Source organism: Eulemur rufifrons, chromosome 15 (assembly GCF_041146395.1).
Source record: "Eulemur rufifrons isolate Redbay chromosome 15, OSU_ERuf_1, whole genome shotgun sequence".
Lineage (NCBI taxonomy): Eukaryota > Metazoa > Chordata > Mammalia > Primates > Lemuridae > Eulemur > Eulemur rufifrons.
Window position 1 is genome coordinate 73,852,749 of NC_090997.1, and position 21,007 is coordinate 73,873,755.

At 33.6% G+C, this 21,007-nt stretch overlaps 1 protein-coding gene across 1 annotated transcript in view; it reads right to left on the bottom strand.

Annotated features, from left to right (window-relative positions):
- TRDN (triadin) overlaps positions 1-21,007 on the bottom strand; it is a 304,482-nt gene that overhangs the window by 219,865 nt on the left and 63,610 nt on the right. Inside the window, exon 9 of the mRNA XM_069489089.1 lies at positions 19,766-19,825. Within this exon, the coding sequence (XP_069345190.1) occupies positions 19,766-19,825 (60 nt within the window). The remainder of the gene's footprint in view (positions 1-19,765; positions 19,826-21,007) is intronic.

Genomic DNA, 21,007 nt, shown 5'->3' on the forward strand with positions numbered 1-21,007 from the left:
GATAAATTAGTCTTCAAATCAACAAATGTAATGAAAGACAAAGATGGTCACTATATAATGGTGAAGGGTACAATTCAACAAGAAGACATAACAATTCTAAATAATTATGCACCTAACTCAGGTGCAACCAGATTCATAAAGCAAATCCTACTTCATCCAAATAAAATGATAAATAGCATCACTGTAATAGTCAGGGACTTCAACACACCTCTGACAGAACAGGACAGATCTTCCAAACAGAAAATAAACAACAAAAAAAGGGACTTAAATAGAACTCTAGGACAAATGGGCCAGAGTAACTTTCACAGAACATTCTACCCAAAAACCGCTGAATATGTGTTTTTCTCATCAGCTCATGGGATATTCTCTAAGATTGACCATATCCTAGGCCACAAAGCATGTCTCAATAAATTTTAAAAAATAGAAATTATACCATGCATCTTCTCAGAGCACAGTAGAATAAAATTAGAAATCAACTGCAACAGAAACTCTCATCTTTCCATAAAGTCATGGAAATGAAACAACCTTCTGCTGAACTATTATTGGGTTAAGAAAAAATATTAAGATGGACATAAAGAGATTCTTTGAACTTAATGATAAAGGAGACACAAGTTATCAAAATCTGGGGGACATAGCTAAAGCAGTCCTGAGAGGAAAATTTATATCCATAAATGCCTACATCCAAAAGATAGAAAGATCACAAATCAACAATCTAATGAATCATGTCAAAGATCTAGAAAAGAATGAACAAACCAGCCCCAAACTCAGCAGAAGAAAAGAAATAACAAAGATCAGAGCAGAACTAAATGAAATCAATAATAAGAAACCATACAGAATAATGAAACAAAAAGTTGGTTCTTTGAAAAAATAAACAAAATTGACACTCATCTTGCTAGATTAATAGGAAGCACAAAAGAAAGGATTCTAATAAGCTAAATCAGGAACAAAAAAGGAGAAATTACAACTAATGACAAGGAAATACAAAATATCATCTATGAATACTATAAAAACCTCTATGTACATAAACTTGAAAACATGGAGGAAATGTATAAATTTTTAGAAACACACAGCCTCCGTAGGCTCAATCAGGAAGAAATAGAATTCCTGAACAGGCCAATATCAAGTACCAAAATTTAAACAGCAATAAAAAAACCTTCTTAAAAAGAAAAGTCCTGGAAGAGATGGTTTCACTCCTGAATTTTACCAGACCTACAAAGAAGAACTGGTGCCTATCCTGCAAAAATTATTCCACAACACTGAGAAGGAAGGACTCCTCCCCAACACATTTTATGAGGCAAACATCACCCTGATACCAAAACCAGGAAAGGATGCAACAGAAAAAGAAAACTACAGACCAATATCTCTTATGAATATAGATGCAAAAATTGTTAACAAAATGGTAGCAAACCAAATTTAAGGTGCTTACCAAAAAAATAACCCATCATGACCAAGTGGGCTTCATCCGATAGATGCAGGGATGGTTCAACATATGCAAACCTATAAATGTAATTCACCATGTAAATAGAAGTAAAAACAAAGACCATATGTAGAAAAAGCATTCAATAAAATTAGCACCCTTTTATGATAAGAATGCTTAATAAAAAAGGCATAGATGGAACTTACCTAAAAATGATAAAAGCCATATATGACAAACCCACAGCCAACATCATATTGAATGCAGAAAAATTGAAACCATTCCCAATTAGAACTGAAAACAAACAAGATTGCCCTTTATCACCACTTCTATTCAATATAGTGCTGGAAGTCCTAGCTAGAGCAATCAGACAAGAGAAGCAAATCAAGGGCATCCAAATGGGGGCAGAAGTGGTCACCTATCACTCCTTGCTGATGATATGATGTTCTATCTAGAAAACCCTAAAGATTCTGCCATGACTCTACTGGAATGGATAAAAAAATTCAGCAAGTCTCAGATTGAAACATCAATGTATAGAAATCAATGGCATTCCTATATACCAGCAACAGTCAAACTGAGAACCAAATCAAAGACTCCTTCACAATAGCAATAAAGAAACATAAAATACCTAGGAATAAATATAACTAAGGAGGTGAAAGACCTCTACTCTACAGGACAAACTACCAAACACTGAGGAAGGAAATAGCAGAGGACGTAAACAAGTGGAAAACCATACCATGCTCATAGGTTGGCAGAATCAACATTGTTAAAATGTGTATACTACTCAATGTGATCTATAGATGCAATGCAATCCCTATTAAAATATCAACATCATTTTTCACAGATCTAGAAAAAATAATTCTACACTTTGTATGGAACCAGAGAAGACCCCGTATAGCAAAAGCAATCATAAGCAAAAAGAACAAATTGGGAGGCATCAATTTATCAGACATCAAGCTATAGTAACTAAAACAGCATGATACTGGCACAAGAACAGAGACATAGACCAATGGAAAAGAACTGAGAACCCAGATATAAAACCATCCTCATATAACCATCTAATCTTTGACAAAGCAGACACAAACATATACTGGGGAAAAGAATCCTTATTCATTAAATGGTGTTGGGAAAATTGGATGACCACATGTAGAAGACTGAAACAGGACCAACACTTCTCACCTCTCACAAAGAGCAACTCAAGTTGGATAACAGACTTAAACCTAAGGCATGAAACTATAAGAATTCTAGAAGCAATGTTGGAAAAACTCTTATAGACATTGGCCTAGGGAAACAATTTATGAACAAGACCCCAAAGGCAATCACAGCAACAACAACAAAAAAAAATAAATGGGACCTGATCAAATTAAAAAGCTTCTGCACAGCCAAGCTTTGCTCACGAGAGCAAACATGCAAACCTACAGAAGGGGAGAAAATATTTGCATGCTGTACATCTGATAAAGGGCTGATTACTATATAGAGAAATCAGGAAAATCATCAAGAAAAATCAAACAACTTCATTAAAAAGTGGGCAAAAGACATGAACAGAAACTTTTCAAAAGAAGACAGACCAATGGTCAACAAACACATGAAAAATGCTCAATATCTCTAATCATCAGGGAAATGCAAATCAAAACCACAATTAGATATCATTTAACTGCAGTGAGAATGGCTTTTATCAAAAATTCCCAAAACAATAAATGTTGGCATGGATTCGGAGAGATAGGAATACTCATACACTGCTGGTGGGACTGCAAACTAGAACAATCTCTGTGGAAAGTAATATGGAGATACCTCAAAGAGCTAAAAGTAGACCTTCCATTTGATCCAGCAATCCCATTATTGGGTATCTACCCAAAGAAAAAAAAAGATATTCTGTAAAAAAGACATCTGCACTAGAATGTTTATAGCAGCACCACTTACAATTGCGAAGATGTGGAAACAACCCAAGTGCCCATCAATACATATGTAGATTAATAAAATGTGGTATATGTATACCGTGGAGTTCTACTCAGCCACAAACAATAATGGTGATCTAGCACCTCCTATATTATCCTGGATATAGCTATAGTCCATTCTACTAAGTGAAGTATCACAAGAATGGAAAAACAAGCAGCACATGTACTCACCATCAAATTGATATTAACTGATCAACACTTATTTGGACATATAGTGATAACATTCATCAGGTGTTGGGCAGATGGGACAGGAGAGGAGGGGATGGGCACATTGACACCTAATGGGTGTGGTGTGCATCATCTGGGGGATGGACATGCTTGAAGCTCTGACTCGGGGGGGCAAAGGCAATATATGTAACCTAAACATTTGTACCCCCACAGTATGCTGAAATAATAAAAAAAAAAAAAACGGGTATCTAACATTCTTTATCAAAATAGGAATGCCTATTTTCTGAGGTGTTGAATGGTAGGATAAAAAATAGTTCATTTTATTAGAAATCAATTTTTCTCAATAGGAAATATTTAAAATATTAGATTTATGTGTAAATTGTTTAAGTGCATAATTAAATTGAATTAAAAAGGCACGATATTCCATAAAAACTATAAAACTTCAATTAAAAATTTAAGCTAAAATCTCAAGTTTCATTTATATCCCTAGGCATGCTTCTCCCCACACGCATGTTAATGTACTGACTGACTAATGAATAATAAAATAAATTGATCATTGCTGCTAATACAGAAGAGGTATCAGTTCTGTCAAGGTTGTTATTTACCAAAAAAGTTATCATAACAATGCAGATTCCTTAATATAGATATATTTAATATGTCATAGCCCTCAAGTCAAAATGTAGTAGTTCAGGTTTCATATTCAGTATTGCTTTTCAGAGATACCACACACTTTAGTGATTTACTCAAAGACTGAAAATCAAGTCAAACCTAATTATTAATCATTGAGAATGTAAATGGCAGCCACAAAAGTAAGGAAATAAAAGAAAGGATAGTTCCCAGAGGCAAAGTCATTACATTTACAAAATGTATTAAAATAACTTATAAGTCGAATAACAAATTCACTTCTTAAGAGGTAGGAGGCTTGACATTTTTGTAAACTATCTAAACATGGAGAATAAATAATGCCTCCTGTCTCCCATCTTCTAGTTGTTTGGCTTTAAGATTTTACCAAAGAGGTTATTGACAGAGAGCAGCTGGCATAGTTGATTGCTAAGTCAATTTCCAAACTCCTAGAATCTGTTGTTTTCATTCTCAATAACGTCAAGACCCACCAATAACCTTAGAGATAAATTTACTCTATGTTCTCATTCATCTGAATTTGCTATCACTCTATCCATTAAGAATGAAATTTACACTTAAAAATCTAATCATGGAACTGGATGATATTTTATCAGGCCTTATGGTCAGCTTAATGGATGCTCAGGAAATTTAAAAGTAAACCATATCCAAGATTCCCTCAACAGTTTTGGTGAGAAGCCATTTGTGCTCTTGAATATGAAATCACAGTCCACTCTGTAGAATATGATTTCTACACCATATTCCTTTCACATGCCAACCAACAAAGGCAGCTAAAAGTTATTAGTAAATTACCTGCTTTCTTTGGCAATGATATTGGCAAGATTTAGAAGTACATGTAAAAGTTAGATTACAAGGGAAATAGGAATTGTGCATTTGTCTTAAATTATACCACTTAGGGAATAGTGAAATAAAGGAAGAAAAATGAAAACCTAATAGGCAATGAAAACATATTTGTAATTCTTCCTAAATCCTAGAGACAATATACAACCATCTGAGCAAATTCCACAACTTTCCTTAGGTCTAATTTCTTAATCTCTAAGGTAAAAGGGTATAACTCAGTGAGTAAGGCTTTGTGAGAATTAAATAAGATGATCTATGCCAGAGCTTAGCACAGTACCTGGCATACCATTGCTATTCAGTACCTTAAGTGTTAAGTCTGTATTATCGTCCTCATGCTGTCATCACCATCATCTCAAATACTCCTCAAAAATCCTTAAAGGGTAGATGCAGAATAATGTCTGCAGGACTACCTGAGTTTTCTTCAACTTCAGTTATACCATGCCAAGCCAGGCTCTTTGTAAATTTCCTTGTTCATTATCCTCAAATGCAAGGGGATGATTTTAAAGTTCTCACGTGGCATATGAAAAACAGAGCTGCTGCTTTGTTACACAGTGATCTCATTCATATAAAATACAATAAATTTAGCACATTTTCATCACCCCATTAAACTATTTCCATAACACTTGGGACTTAGTAAAAGGAAAAGATGTTTCAACTAAAATATCCCCTTCCCTTTTGTTTCCACCTGTGGGAAAATTTTTCCTTTTTTTTTTTTCCTTCTTTCTTTTTTCTTTTTGGCTCTGACACTTGCAAATATTCTATGTTCACATGCAATTCAAAGAGACATGAAAAGCCTAAAGCAGAGCCAGAGAGCCAATTAAAAAGAAACCTTCTGTTTTTGGAGTTTACCTCAGGAGGAGAAAAATGTACTTGAGATTTTACTTTAGCAGAGAATTTTCAACAGGGTGCTTTAATAAAGATGATAAAATTTCCCCACCTTTCAACTACAAGCATATAACATAAGCTGAAATATTTCAAGATAAAGGATAAAATGGAAGCATGTTAATAATTGTAATTTAATAGGCTTAACACTACAATTAAATTCACAAATATATTCTCACTCGAATGACATATTTGGAAGTCATCCAATCTCTCTTCCTGCTTTAAATTGTGTGTAATTGATGCTATTTTGTCATTTAAAACAATACACACTGCTTATCCAGTGTCTTCCAGGAGGCTATTTGTAATTACATAAAAATAATATTCCTCTGGGAGAAAAATCATTATTAATATAATCATTATCATGAATTACAATGGAAAATGCTTACATCTTATGTAACCACTATATAAGAGAATATTAAATCATCTTCTTTTGTTTCTTATAGGGTGTTTCTATATAACAATGTTGGTGCTTTTTTCATGTCTATTTTCACACACTTTCTGTAAGAGTGTCAAATTGTTGCAAATGAGTCTTGTCTACAAAACAAGGGGTCATTACCTAAATCCTGTGGATGGTTGCAGTAGAAAGTGGTTTGTAGATGACACGTTTTCCCTCAGGAAAGCAGTACATCAATCACGAAGCAGAATATTGAATAAAATAGAGTAATGGGCATTTTCAAGACAGAATATAAATAATTAAGTGTGAAAGACAAAGGACAGTCACAAAAGTATAATGGAGTCTAATTTGGAAGAGAACACAGTAGCGTAGATCACATCTATGTGATGTAATATTTTGTTCAGTTTATACCCTGTATTGATTTCTCAGTATTATTAATTAAAAGTACATCTAATCTTACCACTACTTTTATCCACTTGAGATGAAAAAAATTGACCACCTAAATAGGAAAAAATACTAAACTTATCCTAAGCAATTAATAACAATCACAATAAAGCTGAAGGTAAGTATTGACAAAATACGTCCTTGCTGAAGACTGTCCTAACCACTGTTGTCCTCTCCTCTCTAGACTTTCACAGTGTGTATAATCTATGCCATGTGATTTAGTACTTAATTAGTTCCTTCTTCCATTTTTCTCCCCCAGCTGCTTTATATTGTTCATTATTTTATTTGTAATAGTCTTAGACTAGATTGTTACTTCCTTCTGTTTTGAAACTCTTGCTGTGACCACTAGAATTGAGTATATACTAGAGATTCTGCAACTGCTGAAAGATCAATTAATGGAACAACTTTGAACATATCAACACAGACGTTGATGAGGATATAAATAAGCAAAATACACTGTCTTCAAATTAGAGTAATTATTACTACTATGCAGGAATAACAAGCATTATTATGTCTTAAGGCATTAATTAATAACTTTCTACATTTTAGAAAACCAAAATATGAAATATATTAGGCTAGAATAAATGTGCATAAAATTGACCAAAAAATATTGAGCAATATTGAGTTGGTTGAACGGTCTACAATCAGTAATGTTAATGCCAGTATTGCAAAATTTATTATTGTCTTCATCTTGTGCAAACACAGAAAGATCCTTAAAAAAAAAAAACTATGGAAGAGGAATGTTTGCTTATCAAATAAGCCTCTCTGGACATAGCCAGTTAGTTATGTCAAAATAAATATGAAGCATATTTATTATCTCCATATTTAAAATAAGTCCTGCTTAAGGATAGGGATAAGAACTATGCCTTCATATAAATGGTTAGAAAGAGCATGTTCTCTAATCTTTATCTACTGGGCACACAAATGAACCTTAGAAAAGCACTGGGGAATATATTCACATAAATTACTAGAATTCTTTTTCAATCCTCATTCTTGCATATAAACTGACAGATAAGATTATTGCAAGACATGACACATTAATAAATAACACCTAATTAGTTCGATAATTCTTTGATTAAGCTTTAATTTTCCTTGCTTTTCATGCAGTAATTCAAATTACACTGTGTTATTTGTTCCTTTTCACTCTATTTGAGAACATGCTTTGAATAGTCCTAATAGGTTACCTGAGAAGGAATTTATTCTTGTCTGTCTGACGGCAGGTCTGTGTCAATAACAGTGACAAGGATAGACCAAAAAGACACTTTAATGAAAGTTCTCTCTCAGCAAAGGTATTCCTATGGAAGCTGCCACTTCTTTCAAAAGAATGGGAGAAAAAATGTTAAGATTGCAAGATAAATGAAAGCATAAGCCTTCATTTTGTTTTATTTTCTGAATGTAGAGAGTGTCAAGTCATATAAACACTGTACTAAGGGGCAGAGAAGTCTTACTCACTAGCCTTCTCTCAAAACCTAAAGCACTTGACTGAGAGAGTGGTAGCAGCATCAGAGGAATCACATCCTCGCAGAAGCACTTGGATCTATTTCTGTGTACATTCCAGCTATTTATAGTGACTAGAATGTTTAGTGGATTGATTTAGACAAATATGACAATCTGATACATTTACCTTGAACATCTTCCACAGACGTCAAATAATCAGAAGGCAACTCCCCTGGGGGCATGGCAAGTCCAGGAACTATGCGCTTCCATAATTAAGCATAGACTCTCTCTCATTTTTTCTCTCACTTTAGCCTAATTCCGTATGCTGCCTGCAGTTTACTGATGCATGCATCAAACCAGTCTTTGTTAATTCTGAGCTTCTGCCTCTAGAGATACTACCAATAACTCCTTTAAGAAATCTTTACACAGGCCTATTTGCTGTGCTTAGAAACCTGTCATCTTTTTAAATAACAAGATTATTTCTACGAAAGAATAAAAAGGGCTGCTCTGGGATGATCATCAATATTTTTTTTCAATGAGATAAACACTATACATCCTGAATTCAATTCAACAAACACATGTTTCTGGCAAGGTATGAGGCAGTGGGGATTTAAAGGCAAATGTTTCTTAAAGGTATATATAAGCAGTAAAAAAATAAGACTTGCTAGGGAGAGAATAATGATGCTTTATCATAATTAAATCAGAAAGAGATAACAAGTGGTAGGTAGAAAATCACAATTCTGCTGTATCTGGGAACCACCATTCATACTAAACACTCAAATAGTGCTTATTATAGATGTGTGTTTTAAGTATTATATTATATATGTATATGCATTATTTAAACCATACATTAACCCTTTAAAGTAATGTCTATTATCTCATTTTATAGGTGAGGAAAGAAGCCCAGAAAAGTAACTTGCCATGGTCATTTGAATTTTTTCTTATATAATTAATTCCTTTTATGACTCTAGTTATTCTACTTAATTCTTTTCTCTTCTACTTATTCCATGGCTCCAACTATCTTCTCTCTTATTTGTTCCTTCTGAAATATTTTTGCAGTTCATTCTGTGAATGTTGTATTGCGAGTGGTTTTGTGGTCAGGTAACCAGGGAATCCAAGGGCCTGGGCTTTAGTTTACAGTAAATTAAGAAGAGGACCCATTTTCCAGATTAAAGTGTCCCTGAGGAATTGGTCAAAATATTCCATTTTGAATTAAAAAGGTGTACCACTGGAGTTCAAACACATACATAAGATGACTTAAATTACAATAAACAAAAATATTTTCTGAAATATTTCACTCTTAAATGTTGTATATCTAAACTTCTCATAACATCTTGAGTTATCTTGGCATAATTTTTCTCTCTTTTTTAACCATTGTTAAATAGTATTATTTATGGTAGGCTTATTGGTTTTTTTCTCAATTTGGAGACCCAGAATAATTTTTATGTATAAAAATCCATTTTTGAATTATTATTTAACAAATTCATATTACAGAAGTTGCCATTTAACTGATAATTTTGACTCAATTATAATAAGGCACTTTTATTGTATTCCCTTTGTCCCTTCAACTACAAAGATTTAATGTTGTAAACATTACCTGAGGTACCTGGTGTAATGTTTTGACTCACAGAATCACAGTTCAAGTTTATATAAACCTAATAGCACATTTTATTATTATTATCTTTCATAGGGCCAATTACATAGGTGTATTAAAAAATAAGCAGAAGTGCAACTGTAAGCATTAATCATACTATATTTCTTCTACTTTAATAATCACAATAACTAAATTTTTTTCTGAGTGCATACTGTGTGACTGGTGGCTAACTATAAGTTCTATATCAACTTTTCCTGGGCTTCACGAGGGTAGGCACCATGCGTAGATTCTGCTGTATCTACAGAATCTAACTTAGTTCTTAGAACTCAGAAGACAATCACACCACACTCGTTATATGTGTGCACTGCAGAATTATTTTTTCACATAATCCTCAATATAACACCATAAATTATGTGAAATTACTACCAATATTATATAGCAGATAGTAGAGCTAAGGCTAGGAGACATTAAATAGCTAGAATGGGTAAAACTGGTCTGGTATGGTATTTGTTGATGTGGTGCTGAAAAAATGTTTTCCTCTCTTGATCGAAATTTTACTTGTAATAATTCTTAGATATCTTTTATATTAATAAGGAAGAGCCAACACTCAAAGAGCCATACACTTTAAGTGCATTTTATCTACTCATTTCTTCTGCAACAATCCCTTTATCATCCTAACAAGATTGATTAACTTGACTAAGTCATATTTTGAGCAAATAGCAGGGGCCAGATTTGAACCCATGCAATATGGCTCTGGAGTCTGCTCTAACTCCTGTAATTTCCCATGCATTGGGTGGCTGCCTCTGAAGAATAAAAACAAATCAAAACAAGAACAAAACTCAGCCAAAGAAGGAAAGGTAACTATTGCTCCATTTTAGGTTATGAACAGGTCCAGTTCTAACACTTTCCTTACTGCAGTATATTTTTAGTGGATGATCATGCATATGTCATTGTTGGTCCTCCTTTAAGTCTAAACCTTATTTAAGTCTCCACCACGATTTAAGTGTGAGCGTAAATTGTCAAAATAGCAGTTTTTGAATTGCAACATTAATTTCTTAAGTCACTTATTTAGCTCCCATCACCACCACATGAATAATGGCTTTCTAAAGTTTGCCCTTCCTTTCTTCCAAACTGTTTTAGGTGCACCTCCTTTGGCAATATTCCAAAAATTTTCTTCTGTTTCTAATCCTGTGAGTTTGTGGTCCCCAACCCTGGGGCCCACCAGGAACCGGGCGGCACAGCAGGAGGTGAGCTGCCAGGGAACCATCTGAAGCCCCACCTACACCCACAATTGCTCTCCACTGCTCACATCACCGCCCAAACTCCGCCCCCTGTCAGATCAACTGGGGGCACCAGACCCTCATAGGAGCACGAACCCCACTGCAAACTGCACATGCAAAGGATCCAGGTTTCGCGCTCCTCATGAGAATCCAACGCCCGATGATCTGAGGTGGAGCAGAGGCGGGGATGCCTACCACCCCCGCCCCCCAACGCTGTCCATGGAAAAACTGTCTTGCACGAAACCGGTCCCTGGTGTCAAAAGAGTTGCGGACCACTGCTATAAGTAGAATTCTGCCCAATCATACTCCAAAAATGCAGCTTTCTTGTCCTTGTTCTACCTAAAATCCTTCACAGACTCTCTTCTATGCCAAATATCAGCTCTATCTGATTGGCCAAGTGTTCTATAATCTGTCATCAAAAATATATCGTTTATCATTTTCTGATGTTTTCTGATCTTAGTTTATCCTCTTTTCAGACTGATATCCTCATTGTCTTATAAACACATCAATTTCACATGCACTTTCATGTTCCTACTCATTTTCTCTTTCATTTATATACAAACAAATCAAGCCCTATGTGTTCCTCAGCATTTAGTCACACATTATCCATCTTTCAAGTTCCAGATCCACATTTTCTTCCCTGACAGCAGGAATCACAGATGTCTCTCTTCTGAAATTTGTAACATTTAGAGTTTGTATTATGCAATCTAACGCCTGTTTAAACTTCTTCTATTATTTATTAGTTCCTTTTCTCTTTCAAATAATTATTCATTCCATTTGTGAAAGTTAGGAATCAGCTTTTAGTATTCTTATATCTTCTGCTGTGCGCTCAGCCTGCGACTGCTGAGCACGCAGTAGACAGTCAATGTTTGTAATCCAGCTTATTTCACTCAGTGTGCCGGTTACCCCATCTCTTGTCTCTGACCTCTCTCCAAAACTCCACACTTGATTATCTAACTGCTTACTTCCGTTAGAAGTGCTGAGACTATTTAAGCACCATATAGGTGTCACAGTTTGCTGTGAGAATTGAATAAGATAAAGTACATAAAAAAGAACTGTAATGACCCTTGGTATTTAACAGCTGCTGATGTTTTTATTGGAATCATCACATTGTTCCCTTTTGCAACCGGATACCATATGTATATGGCTTCAAGAATAGGCGATGAATTCAAAGTCTCCCACTTCTGTAGCCCCGTCTAGTCCAGTGAGCTTTGGCCCCTCTCTTTTCCTATGATCCCTACTCAGAGCATATTTTTGTTTTGTCAGGCCAACACCTTCTGAATAATATTTTGCTTTCCTATCATTTGGTATCTACAAATCCCACAACTCTACCTCTGTGACATCTCTCTAAAATCATCTTAATTCTGTCTACCCCACCTCCTAAAATCAGGCTTTACTTCCTTTCCTTGGACTTTTCTTAACTTGTCTTTCTAATTTCATTCTCTCCAAGCCATCTTGCACATTTCCAATCTTGTTTTTCTTCCTAGATTCCCTGAGCATCAACCAAGGTGAACTCTTGCAGTTCTTCATCTATGTCTGGGAACAGATAGATTTATTACTAATCCCAAGAACTTTAGAATTAGGCAGACCTAGGTTTGAATCTCCCGCCTGCCACTTTGTGAGCCCTGGACAAATCATTTAAGCTCTGTGTGTCTCAATTCTTTCATCTATCAATAGAGATGATAATATACTTCTCCCAAGGTTTTATTAGGATTATAAAAGATATTATTATTTCAAGAGCCTAGCAGAGAGTAAATACTCAAAAACTGGTGGTCACAAAAGAACATTTTAAGATTTTGTGATGTTGCACCTTAACATTATCACATTATCACTTCAGCCTTGTATGTTTTTATCTTTGATTTCATATAAACATAACCTACCAATGTCTCACGGCCCATTTCAATTTTTACATCTTCCCTAAGATCTTCTCTGGTCCTTCACACTAGAAATACCATTTATACAATCAAATTCCATAATAAAAGAGAAAGCAAAAAATAGGGGAGAGAACTTGAGCATACATTATTTCATTTAATTATTTCAACAACCTTAAGAAACACATTTTATAAAGAAAGTGAATTTCAAAAAAAAAATCAAAAACACAAGCAAAGGATTTAAACGCTGGCTTTTGTGACCCTCAACTTTGTATTTTCTCTGTTGGTTCTCAGGATGCTATCAGGGTCCATTGAAGCCAATCCCAGTTTTTTAGTTTCTTTTTTGAGCAATTCTAACTATTTGTAAAGACTAATATTTCTTGACATTTTTTTCTTACAGGTCTTCCAAGGAACAAAGAGAAAATTTAGTATTTTTTAAACCAAATGAAACCCATTGTATCTTATAATTATAGTATGGCATCATTGAACAATTTTTAAAGTTCAAAGCACATTATGGAATCTTCATAATCCTATTTTTCCTTATATTGAACAATTTCTATTTCATCAATTTAAGGATTATTTCATCATAACTCTTCAATTTTTCCCAACAATGCTTGAGATTCAAATAATAAGAAAACAGAATAATGATGCAATTGCCTAGAAAGATATCACAACTATAAAATATATCATTACTATCTCATCATTACTCAGGTTTCTTATCGTGTTGACTGAAGTATTACATCATCATTCAAGAAGATATAAAACAAGCCTGGAGACACCAGGCTACATGGTCTACTTTTAGTTTCACTGAACACGGTTTAGAATTCAGAACTTGTGTTTTCCATCCATAACTGCAAAGAGAAGAAAAGTGACAGAAGAAGATATTTCACAATTATTAGATGAATCAAAAGATGAATGCAAAAAGACAGATAGCAGTAGGCTAGACTCCAGTGATTAGATGAAATTGAAATTGATTATACAAGTGAAATCTCAGACTATGAATCTTCAGATGACAATGAATTTTCTCATGTTCAAGAATCAATGACTGAACAATATATTTCAAAGGATGAAAAGTAAATACAATACAGTAGTACACCCCCTTATGCATGAAGTATACATTCCAAGACCCCCAGCGGATGCCTGAAACTACAGATAGTACCGAACCCTATACATACTATGCTTTTTTGATCTGAAAACCAAGACGGCTATTAATAATAAGTGACTAATGGGCAGGCACCTTATACAGCGTGTTTCACATCCCTGGCTAGACAGCAGGAGATGTTATCATGGTACTCACACAATTTAAAACTTACGAATTGTTTATTTATGAAATCTTCCATTTAATATCTTCACACTGTGGTTGACATAAAGTAACAAACTTCAGAATGCAAAGCCACAGACAAAGGGGAACTACTGTATTCTCATCTAGTTAGCCCTTTCACAGGAAGGTTTTTATCATGCTATATTTTGTGACAAAAACCTGGGCCATCCTCTTTTGTAAAAGAGCATGCTATTCTTTCATTAGGAGATCTATGTGACAAAATTTATGGTTTTTAAGTGCACAAACACTGAAGAAAGATAAAGGCAGGTTTCAGATGGAAATAGACAATGGGTAATTTTTTGAAATGATTGAATTTATCATTCCAATTAATGTTTATCAATACAAAAATGAAAATGTTTTGCCATTATAAAGAAGATAACATTTTCTTTTCAGCAAAATTACGAGCCATCAAATATTTTAAAAATTCAAGAATTGTATTTTGATGATGCAAGTTCTAGAAAAACCAAAAGAAATAACATGCTAGAATCTATTAATGATGTATTCAAAATCCAGGATTTGTATCTACAAGATGGATACACTGCAGGCTCATGGATGAGAGTGGATGAGCAGTTAGTTTCTTTCTGAAGATGTTTTCCATTTTAAGTATATACACCTTCAAAACCAGGAAATATGTAATATAAACATCTTTTTATTATGTTTATTTCACTGTTTAAATTCTTATCAGATTTTTACCATCCCTTTATTTTTACTCCTGTAAACTATTTATAAAATGATTTAAAATATTTTTAAAATAATTAAAAACCCAAGTGGTAAACAGAAATAACTATTTATTCCTGATATACTGAAATTAGTATGTACATTTTCTCAGTCTCTATGGTATACTTACCAAGTTGTCCTTATTTATACACTTATTTATGTCATGTCTCACCTCTTTTCTGGACTATCAGCTTGCTGAAGGGATTCAACAGATACTTACTGAGTAAACATTGAAACTCACTGAGCTATGTTATGTGAAGGTAATTAGATGTTTTGAATTAAAATGAATATATTTTCATGGACTATGCCTACCTTGGAGCAAGTTTTTTTTTTTTTTTTATTTCCCTAGGTCTAACTTAAGGCTGAATTGTACCTAGTCTTGTCTAATATAGCCAGTGAGCTCTGAAATACATTAGATTAAACCATTAAATAACAGTGACTATAGTGCAATTACATTTGACCTCTTCTCAGCAGGATCAAAACAAAAATGTAGTTAAGCATCACTAAAGGTCAAGAAAAGGATCTTAATAAAATGAGAGTATTAACTTATACCTGAAGCTCTTTCTACTTATGGACTTAAAATCTATTGAATTGGCATACATGATGCCAAAGAATACCGTATTATAATCAGAAAAGATTTTGATAGGTTAGTGCCCTCAATTTTAAGAAAATAAATGGCACAAAAAGTAGAATGAATTACCTTGACATAAATTCTTGGCTCAAGCGGAAGTCAGACAGTAGCTGAAATTTTAATAGTAGAATAACTTCTAAGGGACAAACTTTAACTTGTATTAAGCTTTAATCATAATAGCTATAGAGAGGAAAGCTAAAAAAAAAAAAAAACATTAAAATTACTAAGCAAAAGCACAGTAGCCCTGGTCCTCATACTGGACATTTAAATTGGTTTCTTTATCTATAGTGAATATAAAGAAGTCTGTGAGCCATGCGATTTTTACTTATAGAAATGTTTCTTTTTAAAATTGGTTTACTCTGCCCAGAAATTCATGCAATTTATTAAGCCCCAGGTAGAAGCTGATGAAGAGGGAATATGAAAATGCCAAGCAAGATCATGATGTTTCTTTTAAATAGTCTACCTAAATGAATGAATCTAGTGGTGTAGCTCTCACTTAAGAATAATGCGCTAAGCTACAAAATATTAGGAAGGAAATTGGAATTACTGGAAGGTTAATAAAGATAAATAAAGCTAAAGAAATTCACCTTGATCATCTGTACTATCAATTTCTAAATAACAAACAAAACACCATAAATTGAATCTCAGTGTTGCAATAATGTCTGTCTTGACCAATGTTAATAGTTTTCTCACAAGAAAATGACAAGTAGATTACTTTAAGCCCTAGAGAAAAAGTAGGGGTTAATCAGTTTCAGGACAGCTACCAGAGGACAGGATCTCTCCCTCTCTGTCTCTCTCTCTCTGTCTTCTCTAAGGCAGCACATGGGCTTCTCAAAACACATGCTATAACATTGATCATCTACACAATCAAGAGATCTGATAGTGAGGTTATATCATTAACGGGCAGCAGAGAAAGTATTTCTGGAGAAGAGAGATCTTTAGTATCCATAATACCACTAAAATTACAAAATGTAGCTATATGTCAACCCTAGTTGCCCATAGGGCCAGCCTTGATAGCATGCATTCATTTCTTAGGTTTAAATGTAATTTTCTTCATGTTTCAACTTAACATAGAGTGAGTCAATTCAGGATAATTTTAATTAGATACAACAAAATAAGCTGATCCTTAAAATTTACATTAGTTTATTAAGATGATCCCTACAACTGAGGTGAGGATTATCACTGACCATAAGAGAGTGCATAGTCACTAATCACTACAGAGAATCAGAGTGATACAATTCATCTTCAGGTATATTGACAAAAATCTTAGCTAAAAAAATTTTCAGGATATCTTAGACATATTTTTTTTTGATGGGATAAAAAGGCAAAACTTGGGACTTATGCCATGATGTCAGCACATCTCATCAACAAGGTTTTTTTTCAAATTAGAACTACAATTTTGGCTACTTTTGAGGGTGTAACAATATTTTACGAAGGAAATACTGAATCCCAGAGGGAAAAATCGAATTGTAGTTTTAAAAACTCATTACCAATAATTAATAATGAACTCTAGCTAAACAATAACAGGTGTTCTACTAATCCCAAACAGAAACAGATGGAAGCACAAATGTTTTATAAATAGTGGATACACACAGAGCAATAAACTTGGCAGGAATTGTTTTATTCTCTAATTGTCAGTCAGAGTCAACGTTTCATCACTTGCATTTTCTCTAAATTAATATGCCCAGATTAAATCTGTGTTTCTCATTCCTTATTTTTAAAAATGCAAATCATACTGAATGCTTCATCACTCCATCTTATATATTGTCTCACTGACAAAGATAATATTCTTGAACCTTCCTTTGATACATTTACAAAACATCATATAGCTTGTTAGATGAAACAACAGACATACCATACATGCTCCCTTTCTCCCCCTTCTTCCTTTCCAGCTCCTGGGCAACAAATACTGATCTAAATATTCTTTCATTCCTTAAACTTCGAAATTATGAAAGTAGGTGGATGAAATAAATTAAGAAGGCAATTAGTAAGTTATTTAATGATATTTATTAAGAAATCTAATCTTACAGACCTTGGGAATTATTTTCAGGAGTTGGCATGGTAAATAGTGTTGTAGAGCTGAACTTGAGACTTTTTAGAGCAGCGGTCCCCAACATTTTTGGCACGAGAGACTGGTTTCACAGGAGACAATTTTTCCGCAGACAGAGGGGTGGGGCGGGGGTGCTGTTGTGGGGGGAGAGGTTGAGCTCTGAAGTCAGGTTCTTAACAGGTGATGGACCGGTACCAGTTTTTAGCCCAGAGGTTGGGGACCACAGTTTTAGAGTATGTTTACATATGCTTTTATGCTTTTAGAAGGGCTCTTTCTGTGTGGTTATTGGCAAAATCATCTTTAACTCATGTAGAGATAGTTTTATTATTCCTTCTGACTTTAATCTGTTGTTAGACTTCCGGAAATAAATGATTGGTATTGTGACTGTTAAACTGCTAGCAACCCTCGCTGACTTTTGCAACACGTCCTGTGATTTTCTTAGAAATTATATTTTATGATCAATTAGTACCTACTATGAATAATTTCAGTGGCACAAAGAACATATTATTTTCCTCAGATAGTAAAATATTTAAACTAATGGAAAATAAAGGAAATAATGCATATCAGTAAATTTCTTAATTCACATTCATCAGCAATACGAATCGATCTCATGTATAAGTAAACAATTTATCTTATAAAGGCAAAAGTATGTGTAGAGTATGACTTTCTTAAACCACCACAGCTGAACAAAAATGGTCAGCAAATCTTTTACCCAAAATTGAATTTGTGATATATATATAGAGAGGTCTTGTCAATGTTGAAAAGTTCCCTTCATGTGGGACACTCACCCAGACAGACTTTGGTGAAATTAACAAATTAAAGAATGAAGTGATAATAACATTGTGTTGTGTATCCACTAGATGGTTTGTCAACAATGTAAGGGTGCTACTGTGATTTCCATTCTAAATATAAGAATATTAAAAATGAGGCGGAATTCAACGAACTCAAAGTCCAATGCTAGCAAAGAATGGAGTCAAGAAATACACCTGTGTTTGTGTCCAAAGCCCTCTCTTTCCACTGTATCACAATCACACCTTTCTGAATGTTTCCATCTGATTTTGCTATTGCTATACACAAATGTTAACAGTAATTAGTTTTCCCAAGTGAGTTATCATAACTTATAGACTATTTTCCCCTCATTTCAGTTTCTAACTCACTAAAAATGTAGAAGAAGGAGAAGAAAAGAAGATTAACTGGAATAAATTACTAGTATTAACTGAATTTTCCAGACAAGGTTCTTAACGATCTTATTTTCTAGCACCTAGATATGAGGTACGTCTTTTTGCCAATATATGCATGAATTATAATTATACATTTTAGAAAGATTTCCACAAAAATATTTAAGAAAACAAAATATAGTTTGGTTTTAGTGATCAGTTTCAAATATTCTAAGGTAAATTAGCTCCTTCCTTAACAATACTGTCTTCTAAGAAACATTTTCCCAAACATGAGCATAGTACTGTCAGTGTTTGTATCTGCAAAAGGCATAGTACAAGCCATCAAGTCACTCATTCTTAGTTAAGATGTTAGTAAAAAATACCTTATTACATTCTGGGCAACACTTAAAGATTTGAGAGATGGTAGGTATATTCCTTTAACCAAAAATCCTTCCCATTGTTTTGACTTCAAGTTTATCTCCATCAATAGTTCTCTCTTAAGTGGCTAAACCAAGTTCACATGTGAGAAAAATCTAAAAGTTTTTTTAAAAACAATTAAATATTTGAAATGTGATGATATTCATACAAATTTTGTATACTACTAAGAAAAGAATGATAAAACTTTCACTGTCAAAGGTCTTTTGTTCTAAGTTTACCAGAAATAAAATAAGATGATTCACTGTTTCACTTCAAGATATTATTAAAGATATTAGCATTCTTTATATATAAATATATTAGCACACTTTTAGCTCCTAGCTGACTTCATTTATAATAGGCCATGCAGTGATTGAAAGTAAAATTAAATGTCCTAATACCAGTTACTATTTCTGCTTTTTTATTGGTTTTATTCTAGATCTACACATGCATTATGCAATTTTTAAAAATGAAAATACCGTTTAGTACATAAAAAGCCAAGAATCTTAGAAACAAAGACTATTAAAACAGACAAATACAAGAATTGTTTGGAATACCTGGTTTTAAATCCCCACGGACAAACATGTCAATCATATATCGACAGAATGCATACTGATCTGACAGAGTAGAAAGAAAAAGAGCAATGAGAAAATGTCATCAACACTTTTCATTTTTCTATGGAGAAATGGTTTAACAAAGCAAATACACAAAATTGCCCAATTCTATTTTGCTTATAACAATATCATCTATGAAAGAAAAATGTGCACTCACATGGAGACACAGAAGGGAAAAAAAGACGTAATAAATGTAATGCTCCATTTATTACATGCAAAAATAACCCTAAAAATTGAAACAGATTAGTTTAAGTAATACCATAATGGTTGTTTTTAAAATCAAAACCTTTTTCATCAAATTTATTACAAAAGTCATCATATTGAAGCAGTTTTTCTCATTTGTCCTTTCACAGACTTCCAATAATGAAACAGAAGTTTTACAAGAGGAAATTGTTTCCAATTTGGAATGTTTTACCAAATATTCACTCCCAGCCCTTCTGCTAATTGTCTAAGTGGAGCTGCAGAATGTTTTCTTGAAAAGGCCAGCAGGAGGGCTAACCCCTTTGCAAACTGCTAGACAACCTCTGAATGGAAATGCTCTTTAATTGGAAGAGTAAATCAGTGAGAACAGACTAACAGCACCAAATATTAACAATATTGTTTAATTAACTGAGTAATCTTCCTAAGATCATCTTATGATCTTGATTAGTCTATGGCCTATGGAAAAAGTAAAAACAAAAACCAAAAATATAGTATGTAAACATTTTGGGCAGACTTGGTCAAAAATGATTTCAGTAGTTGGGTTTTCTATTTTCCTTCTAAATGAAAGACATTGTACTGAACTTTAAATTCTCACAATTTTAAGATTCTCCTGAGGTCAATCCAACTGAAATCTCAGTTGATGAATTGTTATATAAATTTTATCATATCTTCTTTAAAGCTTGCATATTATGAAATGAATCTTGTTCAAAAATGATTTACATTTCAATATTCCTAAAACAGGCATTGTATTAATCCACCAAATCCAAAGACAGCTTTAGGACCAAGAGAGTTTATTGAATTTATACAACATGACACATCCTTAATTGCTCCAATTATATATGTCAAACATACAACATAACAAAACTTGTTACCATATAAATACACATTTAAGGATTTTTGTAAACCTCATTCTTTTCAGAGTATTAACAGAATTTTTAGAGTAATCCATTTTATTATGTAACTCTGTCAGGCCTTTAAAAAATA